The sequence below is a fragment of the Humulus lupulus genome, chromosome 8 (assembly GCF_963169125.1).
Source record: "Humulus lupulus chromosome 8, drHumLupu1.1, whole genome shotgun sequence".
NCBI classification, from domain to species: Eukaryota; Viridiplantae; Streptophyta; class Magnoliopsida; order Rosales; family Cannabaceae; genus Humulus; species Humulus lupulus.
In genome coordinates, this window is record NC_084800.1 from 137,615,631 (window position 1) to 137,626,948 (window position 11,318).

Consider the following 11,318-nt stretch of genomic DNA (forward strand, 5'->3'; position numbering starts at 1 on the left):
TTTTGTTAAGTTTAACAGAATATTTTAAATATTTAACGGAATATACTTTTAAAACTAATTAAAAATAGATATTTATTAATTATATTAATATAAATTCAAATATTAAAAAATATCATTATTATATTAATATTTAATATAAGACTACATATATAATAATTATATTAATACAAAATTTAAATTCAAATGTTATAAAATATCATTATTTAATAATATATAATACAAGACTAGATATTTAATAATTATATTAATATAAATTTAAATATTATAAAATAATATTATGATAATAATATATCTTAATTTTTTACTAATTATATTAATATGAATTCAAATATTATAAAATATTATTATAATAATATTTAATATAAGACTACATATTTAATACTTATAATATAAATTTAAATAATTATAAAATATCATTATAATAATATATAATATATAATCTTAATTTTTATTAAAAAAAATTATCATATTAGTTATATATATATATAAAACCATAAACAACAATGTTTTGGTTTAATTTTTCATTTAATATGTTTATGTCATTCTCTTATATATAATATTGTTTATTTATTTGAGATTTATATGACAATGATACAAATTTAATATATATAATTAATAGATTCTATAAATAAAATTAAGCAATGCACGTTGTTTGTATCTAGTATATATATATGGGTAGTTTACATAAATATGGGAAAAATATATATAGTTTCTAAATTTATGGGGAAAAAAATAATTATACAAAATATGGTTAGTTTTGGAAAAAAAATGTTAAAATATGGTAATTACATAAAAGATAAAAAATAAATTATACATTTTTTACATAAAGAAACAGAGAGAGAGACATCGAGACTAGATAGAGATGGGAAACTCGTTTTGTATGTGCGTGAACCAAGAAAACATAGGCGTGGTGGAGAGATGGGGTCGCTTCGAGAGGTTGGCCGAGCCAGGTCTCCACTTCCTTTTCTTCTTCTTCTTTCTTTCTTTCTTCTTCTTCTTCTTCTTCTTCTTCTTCTTCTTCTTCTTCTGTCTGTCTTTCTTATTCTTCTTTTTCTTTCTTCAAATCTAATTGTATTCTTGTTCTTCTTATTCTTCTTCTTCTGTCTTTCTTATTCTTCTTTTTCTTTCTTCAAATCTGATTTTATTCTTCTTCTTCCTCTTCTTTTTCACATCTGATTTTGTACTTCATATTTGATATTTCTGGATTTTTTTTTCCAAATCTGTTTAAGTAACCAGGTACCATAACGCCTGATTCACTTTATTCATATCATATTTTTTTTTTAGACCTAGGTGTAACCAGTTACAATAACGATTAATTTAAATTCTTTTGTTTAGATTTGTTTTTGTTTTCACACCTGACTAAGTAACCATGTACCATAGCAATTGGTTCTTTTTTTTAGATTTGATTGCTTTTTTAGACCTCGCTGTAACCAGTTACGATTATGATTAGTTTAGATTTTTTGTTTGAATCTTATTTTTTTCCAAGTATGGCTTAGTAACCGGTTACCATTGCAACTGTCTCTGTTTTTTTTCTTTTTTTTTCAGACCTAATTGTAACCAGTTACCTTCAAGATCAATTTAGTTTATTTTTTTCATATCAGTTTTTTTTCTTCCAAATCTCACTAAGTAACCAGTTACAATTTAAAAAAAAATTAAAAATTATTTTTATAGTTGTAACAGTTACTACAACACCACTTAAATAATAAAACTGATTTTTATAGTTGTAGCTGGTTACCACACATCATTAAAAAAAATGGAGAGTGGCATATGATTATTATCACAAAAAAAAATTAAATTATTTTGATAGTGGTAACTAGTTACTGTGGATAAAATGTTGATTGAAAAAAATAATGGCGTCACCTCCACCTATACTGGAACCTATATCTCACTGTTTTTCTCAAGTCTCAGTTTTCACATGCACATACGTGTGTATATACCTAAGTGCTATGTTGTTAATAGAGCAAAGTACTTTTTAGACGGGAATGATTATCCGGGAAATTTTTTTCCGTCTAGAGAAACAGAGACATAAGTACAATTAAACACATTTTGCAATTTAACCCCAAAAACAAAAATCAGAGTTTCAATCTCCATATTTTCTCAGAAACCAAACAAAGAAAATCCAAAGCAACTAATAAACAAAAGATAAACCGTTTGCTTGGAAGATCAGAAAAAGAATTTAAATGAGAAACGTGACGATTGGGAAAAGGAGCATGGTGCAAAATCACCCTTGATGTTATGTGAAAGTAAGTAAATGTCCATGTTTTTAATTTTGTAGTAAAATAGCCTAATCATCTATTTAATATCACATATTACAAAATACACCCTTTAACAAATTACTATTTTATTCTAAATATTTTAATATTATGGTATATGTATATTAGTTTTGTTTAATTAGTTTTTATTTTAAAGTTATTTTGATTTTTTTTTCGTTTTTTATGGATTGTTGAATGATATACTATACCACAAAATATATATACTGAGTTGAAAAATAATATACCATCAAAACTTACAAAATTATTACTAAAAAATGTATATACTATGCTAACAAAGTTATATACTACCATTAAAATATATATACCATGATACAAAATTATATACTACCACTATATATAATAAAATAGAAATTAAATATCACAAAAAAATTTATATACCATATTACAAAAAACAAATACACTAATTGAAAAATAATATACCAACAACCTATAAAAAACTTAAAAAATCAATATAACTTTAAAATAAAAACTAATTAAACAAAACTAATATACATATACTACTATATTAAAGTCATACAATCCTAAATAAATAAATAAATTATAAAAAAGGGCAATTTAGATAATCAACAATGTAAAAGGGTCATTTATCTACAATTTTAAAAATGAGGACATTCGCTTCTTGATGGCTTTATTTTGGGCCATTTCCTATAATTTCTCATTGGGAAAACTAAAAGAAAAATTGAAAAGAGATATAGCGAGAAATTTATGATACTAAAAGCGAGAGAGATTAAAAATAGAAGAAAAGAAGAAGAAATGAGAATAAAAAGTATGGTGATGAATATGTCTCAGTTTTTTCTTTCAAAGAATTATGTAAAAAAATATTTTATCAAATATAAATGATAAAAATTAACACAAATAGATTAAAATTATTAAAATAATCTCAAAATATATCAAAAATAGGTACTAAAAAAGTATAAAAGATAAAATATGGTATACAAATAAAATTTTACAAATATATAGGAAAAAACTCCCATAAAAATGTAAACAAAAAAAGATATGCCATAAAAAACTTTAAAAAAAAACTGTCATATTTTTCAAAGTTTATAAAAAAATCTCATATTTTGTGTAATTTCCTCTATATATATACGTATGATCTTAGCTGATATTAATAATTATTAAAAAAGATATTATTTCCCATGTTTCGCTATTTTAATACCAATAGTAATAAACTCAAAATTAAAACATAAATCTAATATTCAAAATATAAGTAATCATACACTAAACTAAAATAGTATATAGTTATAAAATCTCTAAAATAAAGTATTACTTAGTCCTTATGTAAAAAAGTTATATCCCCAATTTGTTTATATGTACATTGAAGTTATAAAAAACTTCCGACAAATTTTTTCTATGCCAAAAATAAGATTCAAATAACATGTTACACCTGCATAAAATAAGTTGAAGTGTCAAAAATTAAGGTTTACCCTGCATAAAATAAGTTGAAGTGTCAAAAATTAAGATTTACCCTTTAAAAAATCTATAATTTGGTCTATCACAATTTATCAATCGTAACTTGATATTAAGGAGAAAATTAATCATTGTTTGTTGTATTGAGATCGTGAAGGTGATAACACAAACTTAGTTTGAAAATTGGTTATAATAAAAAAAATACTATAATTATAGATTTTAAATTAAATTAAATGAATTTTAAATGGTAAAATATGGTGTAAGGACTGAATTGTAGGTTTAATGGAAAATAGAGACCTGTGATTAAAATAGGACCCTAGTGATACTATTGAAATAAAATGGGCACCTAAGTGCTATATACCCTTAAAATATATATTTGAAATAGATAACAGATTAATGTAAAATAGAATAAATAATATTTTGATGATGTAAATTTCTAATGATCGAGTACAGAAGGTCCTACTCAGCATAACAGCCGTATTGCACGTCGGTCAAACATCAATTGAACACAATATTGCGTCCCGTAGAACTACGTAACGTGCCTAAGTTGATTATTTCTTCATTCTTTATTATCATTTTTAATTCTCTTCTTTCTCTATAAATATATTAATTGAAAAATGACCATAGGAGGTTCCAGTTAGAAACGTCCATGTCAAGCAAACGTCTAATTCATATTTAGCTGTTTGATGGTGAAGGATGCTACGGACCACGCATCGAATTCAACAAAGTCATCTCTCCCTCTAAAGTCTCCAACATCTTCATGACTAAAAATATCTCTAGTCGTATTCTAACAAGAATTATTGGTAGCCAACTCGTGCCAGCATACGAAAGCCTGTCACTCAATGAAATTAGATAACAACTCAAAATTTAACAGGTCAACATTGCCACCCCACTACTAAGCTCAGATACCGTCAATTCAACACACAAACTTCCAAAAGGCTCACCTAAAGTGGTCCCAAACATTAATCCTCTTGCATAACTTATCTAGCGAATCAGTGGAAACGACACAAAAGGCAGATTATGGCAAACCTCAAATTCCTATCTCGGCATAATTATAATTTATAGACAGTTACCTTTCTCCTCAATCATATCTGTTTTTAAATTGGCCAGTTCCCATTTAACTTACCTTCATTCTTAAAGTTATTCTATGTAAAGTATGATCTTAGTAATATTTAGGCAAAGAAAGATTGATAATGAAAATAATGAGGCCCAACGTGTAATTATTTGCCCATTCACAAAGGATCGCCAAAACAATGGTCAGAACCTTCCTGAATTTTCATACACCAAATGAGCTTGGGGTTATTTCATCACAATTATTCACTTGTCATGCTACCAAACTTTTCAGCTTTTGTTGAGAAAAGAAACTGTACCCAGAACTAAAGTTTCCCAATTCATGGCATCCAACCACCACAACACCAACTTTGCATTGACAGCAATTACCAACATCTCATTTAAGACGAATAATCACATGAAGCAACCTGAAATGAAATGGCTTACAAGTAGAGCAGTGAAGACAGAGATGAGCATTTCCATAGCCTTTTTGGTAACTAGTGATACGAAATCAATGCCAGTTTAATAAAGATTCTGCAGAAAATGTCAGTAAAACTTGGGATTTATGCATAAAGCTTCAGGATGCACATGAATCGCCAACATTGTAAATTAAATGCGCCCATCCCCTGTTTCCACTGATATTCTAACAGTCCTCAACTTAAGAGACAATGAGTCATAAGCATTCTCCACAAGATCTTTCTATTAGACAACATAATGGATTGTTAGCAAGACTGCTAAATCATTACATAGTCTACAATGCACCCAGAAGGCAATCTGTAAGAATCAACTTCACATCCTTCCCCAAGACCAAACCCCCCAAATCACCTACCCACTTACATAACCTGCCAAATTAAAGGAGAGCATGTAAATGAAGTTCAAGATACTTTTCAGCTCTGGGGCAGAAACTATAACATGCCAAAAAGAAACCAAACAGTTTATTCTTGCTATAGGAAGATAAACTGACGCAGAAAAGGCTAAAAGGAAACTATCAACTTTCTAACAGATTCCTTGATGGCCTAAAGCCGTAAACGTAAACATTGGTTGAGTGCTAACAGATTCAAGCAGTACATACCTGCAATTTTTTGTCCGCCAAGCGCACAACCTAAGAGCGGAACATTCATTCTTCATAAATGACCACCAGTAAGATAGTGCTTTACAACCATACCTTGGGAGTGTACAAAACTTGCCACATGAAACTGGGAGTTCAATCAATGTTGAGATTAGTCAGACAAGAAACTTGTCAATTGAGCTTTTCATGAACAATTTACAGGACGATTCAATTAATCATATGCCGCAAAGCATTCAGTCTTTGGACCGTGCAACTTGCTTTGTGTTTTAACAAGTAAGACGCCTCACAGCATATTTAGTCGAAACGACCACCAGGCCCAATTCTCACAAGCAGAACGATTCCAAAATAAAGACCAACAGCCAAACAAAATTAAAACCTTTTCCTTTTAACCCGTGACATTTCATCAAATTCATTATTGTGCCACACCTGACCACCATGCCTGTAATTTGCTTCTTGCTCCTCAATATTTCTCATTCGTCTAGGTGCATTACCAGGTCTATTCTTAATCCTAATGTGGAAATCTCTATCAATCATATTGCCCCTTTCTTGGAAATTTGTGTCATCACCTGGACAGAACCTCAAAGATCTAGAACCATCCTCAGCATTGAGATGAAAAGTCTCACCCTCAGCACCATTAAAAGGAGTCCTATATGGACGGACAGGTCCACGTCTCTCACCAAACCTTCTTTCTTCACCATTTACATCATTTCCAAGTTCATGCAAATGACTCCCAAAGAAATCATCATTCTCTGGCCTTTCTTGAGGATCTAAACCGCCAAATCTTCTTTCTCTGAGTGCAATGCGATCAGAAGGGCTTCTGTTAGGCATACCAGACCCTGGGTGCCCATGATCGCGACCTGAATCCATCTCTCTCATGTCATGCCTTCTAACCACCACTTCTCCAGCAAAACAGCGGCGGTCAGGGGATCTCATCCTGTCTATTCTGTAAAATGGAGACCTTTGTGTCAAATCTGGATGTCCAGAAAACCCATATGGGGATCTTCTCCTGGGGGATGACCACGGCCCAGGTGAACGGTTTCTACCACTTAAGGGAGATTTTGAACGAATTGGATGGTGCATAACTTTTCTCTGGGCAGATGGGAAGTTCCTGTTTCCTTGGGAAAAATGACCATCTACTCCCTCAAATGGAGGATGCGGTCGTGAGAACACAGGAGAATCTATAGCATCATCTGGAAAACTCCTTGCAAACTTGTCATTACGCCTGTGTCTGACCAACTCAGAATCATCCTCGCCTACACATCTAGGACTAATATTTCTTGGCATTCTTCTAACCATATGCCTACCACGGCCTGCAGGCCCTGCACCAGGAGACTGCTTCCTTGAGGGAATCCGCCGACCAAATGGTCCCTCATCATTTAAAGGCTTCCTACCTCCACGACCAGAACCAACAAAGCCTCCATCTTGAGTGATATTGTAAGTATTATATTCATGATCAACATCAGATGCAAATTTATGTCTAGGAACTCGATACTCTGGTTGACTGTTGGGAAATTCTGAAGCAAAGTCACGATCAGATTCTCGATCACCTCGAAAGGTCTCTATTCGATTATTAATCCTACCTCTGCCTCGAATATAATTGAACCTAGAATTCCTAGCTGTCTGATCATGGTGCCTCTCCCTAAAAAACTTGGGGGTGTCATCACCATAAATTTCCTCTCTGGAAAAAAAAAACAGCAATCAAGACAAATCAGGAAAAGAAGCAAGCAAAAAAAAAACATTTAAGCAGAGAAATATATATATATATATATAAAAAAAAAAAAAAAGCAAAATAAAACATTCACCTCCCTCCATAATATACTATGCCTCGTTCATTTGTCACATCAGAAAATCTCTCTCTACCAGCTCTATATGGCATTGCCCTCCCAGAAAAGGTTCTGTTCCTACCGGGGGAAGATGAACCTGAAGATCGCGGCAAATTAATAATCCGGCTACGATGACTTCCACTATCAATATCCTTTCCCTCATCAAAGTACAAAGATGATTTGGCCAAAGCTGTGTCACTCTGTAGTACTAGTTCATCATTATCAAGACTCAGACCAGTCCCTTGAGCAATAGCTGGTACAGTTGCTTCACCTCCACGTGCAGCTTGTTCAAGATTTGTGTCTTGACACTCCTGCGCATCTCTCTTCCCTGATTCACTAGGGGGTATACTAAGTGCAGCGTTGTTAATCTCATCTATAGGAGCTCGACTAGCTGAGCTTTCAGTTGTCAATGATTCTTGAAAACAAGCAGCTTTAGTAAATCCACTCTCACACTTATTGCTATGAAGTACACCAGAAGCTTCTTCACCACCCTTCTTATCTATTTCAGTACTATCACGTTTTGAGTCTTTTCCCTCAACGTGAAAAGCATGGTCTGCATCATTGACAAATCCCATTGTGCCCATCACTTTTCTATTAAAAATACTGATATCAGCATGTTCCGATTGTCCTTTCTTGCACTCAGGTACCTCAACTGCTGTATGTTCAATTGGTTCTCTGACTTCACCATCTTCGTAATCACTATCTAATTCCATATCGATAGTCATATCTACAGCGTGATTACCATCTGACTCATAATCAGAACTATAAGAGTCTCCTATTTCAGCTGAAATATTAATCTTTTCTTCATCACTAACAGAACCCTCACCATCTCCAAGCAAAGGTAAATCATTTGTGACTTTGGATTCACACAACTTGGAATTATCTATATTACTACATTCAGGTTTTGTAGTGTCTACTTTAACATCAATACTTGCTGACGTAGCAGCCATATCTAGTGTAAATTGCCTACTACTTTCACAAGCTTTACGATGCATTGCACTAGTAGAACTAACTTTTTCTGATTGCTTTATATGTTCACCGCCCATGACTAACACTGTAGAAAAGGAAGAATTCACAACAGGGCAAGTAATCTCTGCAGTTTTAATTGTTTCACCAGAAGGTTTATACTCTGCAGATGAAGAAGGATTATTGACAGGGCTAGCGACCTCTGAGCTTCTACCCGTAACTGCTGCAGTAGAAAAATGTTTATCTGGGCATTCTACCATTTGTTCATTTGATTGTAATGACATCCCGTGTACAGAAGATATTGTTACCTTGTTACATTCCAAAGCTGAGCCAGATTTTATGGATCTAGAATCAACTGAAGGGTTAACAGTTTCTAGACCGCCTTGATCAGCTAACTCCCTTTTCACCACTGCACTCTCTAATGAGCCCACACAAAAGGATTTAGCACCACGTGTGTCCAGCTTAATTCTCTCCTCAATTGGTTCTGATTTTACAGGTCTAATAATATCCTTACCAAGATTGATACTAGGCAAAACCACTCTAGGCATGTTTGTCATAGGAATCACTTTGTTTGTATCTAACTTAGGGGATGCAGTTGAAGGTTCCTTAATGGGGAAGTTAAGACAAGATGGACTAAGTTGTAAATGAAGAGAGTCACCAGGTTTGTCCTTGCAGCTAGACAGCCTGGAGAAATCAGTTACATTCTTACTCTCTATACTTGATGGCTTTTCCGAAGTGACAGCAAGTCTTATCAATGGCTGTGTATCTTCTCTTTGACCAACTGAAACCATCCCACCAGCTGTTTGATTAACAGCTGCATCACTCAAAGAACCCTCCCACGTATCCATTGGGGTATTCAAATCCCAGTTAGCCCGATTAGCACAAAGATGAGCACTACTGACATTCACTTCACCAACATTGCTTTTGCAATAGCTGCTGCTTCTTTCTTTACTCAAAGACAAATTCAGTGATATAGGTTCTAAGATCTCCTGATTTTGGCTTCCACTATTTTGGCTTGACAATGCCAGAACAAACTGTTCTTTCAAATTCAATAATGACTTACTGTTCTCTTGTAAAGCAGCAACTTCTGGCTCAACCTTCACTTCAGTTCTATCCTTAATAGGCATATCAAACCCAGCTGGTTTTAACTCATTCTTCAATAAAATAGTCTGGCCTACAGAGTCTTTAGCTTTCACTAGTTTCTCTTCCCCATTCATGTTAGCTGCAGATCCTGGCTGAATCGCGGGGCTAGGTTCTTCAACTTTGACCTTAGTCAAATTGATATTCCCCACATGATCATTCACAGCACTAGAGCTTCTTTCTTCAGGTTCAGGATGCTTGACTGCATCCGATAAACCTGAAGAAGTTGTTGCAACACTCGAATATGAAAGCGTTGATCCCTGGGATAGGCTAGATTGGTCCTTTTTCAATGAATTACTTTCTGCTGGACACAAACATGGCTCTTCAGCTGGAGGCGAGGGTGGCCTGATTAGAGGAAACCTTCTTTTTTTTATAGGAATACCTGCAAGATAGTCAATAGACTGCCGAGTAACGGGTTTAACCCCAGTCTGCCAATACAAGATTAATTAATCAATATCTCGGAGCTAAAATAACAACATTACTTCACTATTTTTAGTAGCAACTTTGAATCTAAGACTAAATAAACACCTCTTCATTTGCTGAAACCGGCATGACTCCAAACATAAACCAAGCTTATTATCCCGTCAAATCTTTTGAAGTACAAATAGTAATTATACAAATTAGCAAGTCCTTGTGCGCATTCTGATGCTTCTGCTTTTAAATCCTGCACTACACTAAATTAGCATCAAGCCCTTTTCTTCTTTTCCGTAACAAGTAACGTCTGCCATGAAATTTTTTAAGGAAATAAATTTCTCCAACCTCCAAGATATAAAATTAAACCAGTGATCGACACCTGCTACCGATGTCATCCAATTACAACCCACCAAAAAAACACACACACACACACAATACCAGAACATTCTGAACAAGGCTCATGACTCTAGCAAAAGAACCACCCATGAAAGAAGATTAAGGAATACATATATCATCAAACAACGCAAGATAATTTAAATAAATATCAATCCAGAAAAAGGGCAACAAGACTGTCAGCCAAGAAAAAAAAATTAAAAAACAAACCGATCGTGATGAAAAGAGTTCAGATCCACAAAATTCAAAGCTAAAAAATACGAATAACAAAGAAAATGGTTGATATTTCCAGGAATTTGCATGAAATACCTGAGAGATAAACAGAAGACCGCCGACGTTTCCAAAATGATAGACCAAAGCTATCAATAGAAATAAAATAAAAATAATTAGGTTAGGTTTTGGTAAAAGCCAAGCTCTGCAACTTCAAGGAAAATGATAATGATGAAGAAAAGGCTTGGGGACAATGGCGGTAGGGTTTTGTTTCTTTTCTGTGAAATGGTTTCTCTCTCCGTGGAGCACTAATGTATGGGATATTTGGGGGAAAGTACCTAAATGCCAAGTTATTTTTTTTGTTTATGGTTTAGTTTAGTATATTTGTTTTTTTCACCCTTGACTTCACCACCATAGTAATAACTATTTAATTTGATATTTTTGCTAACGTATTACAATTGAACGGTGAGAATGGACAATTATGCTAAACTAAAATATAAACTGAAATTACATTCGCCAATAAAAAATAACTTTAATAAAATTTGGCAATTTTACCAAAAATATCCCTTTTAA

The 11,318-nt window shown here is 33.0% G+C and overlaps 1 protein-coding gene across 6 annotated transcripts; it reads right to left on the reverse strand.

The window, feature by feature from the left end:
• Positions 1 to 4,867: 4,867 nt before the first annotated feature.
• Positions 4,868 to 11,103, reverse strand: LOC133798494 (uncharacterized). 6 transcript variants are annotated; one of them, XR_009875887.1, is made up of 5 exons: positions 10,845 to 11,103; positions 10,257 to 10,449; positions 7,602 to 10,156; positions 5,803 to 7,477; positions 4,868 to 5,572 (listed from the first exon to the last, which is right to left on the reverse strand). XR_009875887.1 is itself a non-coding variant. In XM_062236784.1 (4 exons), exons 2-4 carry the CDS (start codon positions 10,290 to 10,292, stop codon positions 6,169 to 6,171), a joined length of 3,900 nt encoding a protein of 1,299 aa, XP_062092768.1. In that variant the 5' UTR covers positions 10,293 to 10,392; positions 10,845 to 11,103; the 3' UTR covers positions 4,868 to 6,168. The 6 variants fall into 6 exon arrangements, 5 of the variants coding, with proteins under 5 accessions (XP_062092768.1, XP_062092771.1, XP_062092770.1 ...); XM_062236784.1 differs by having other exon boundaries at positions 4,868 to 7,477; positions 10,257 to 10,392; XM_062236787.1 differs by having other exon boundaries at positions 4,868 to 7,477; positions 10,257 to 10,397.
• Positions 11,104 to 11,318: the final 215 nt, after the last annotated feature.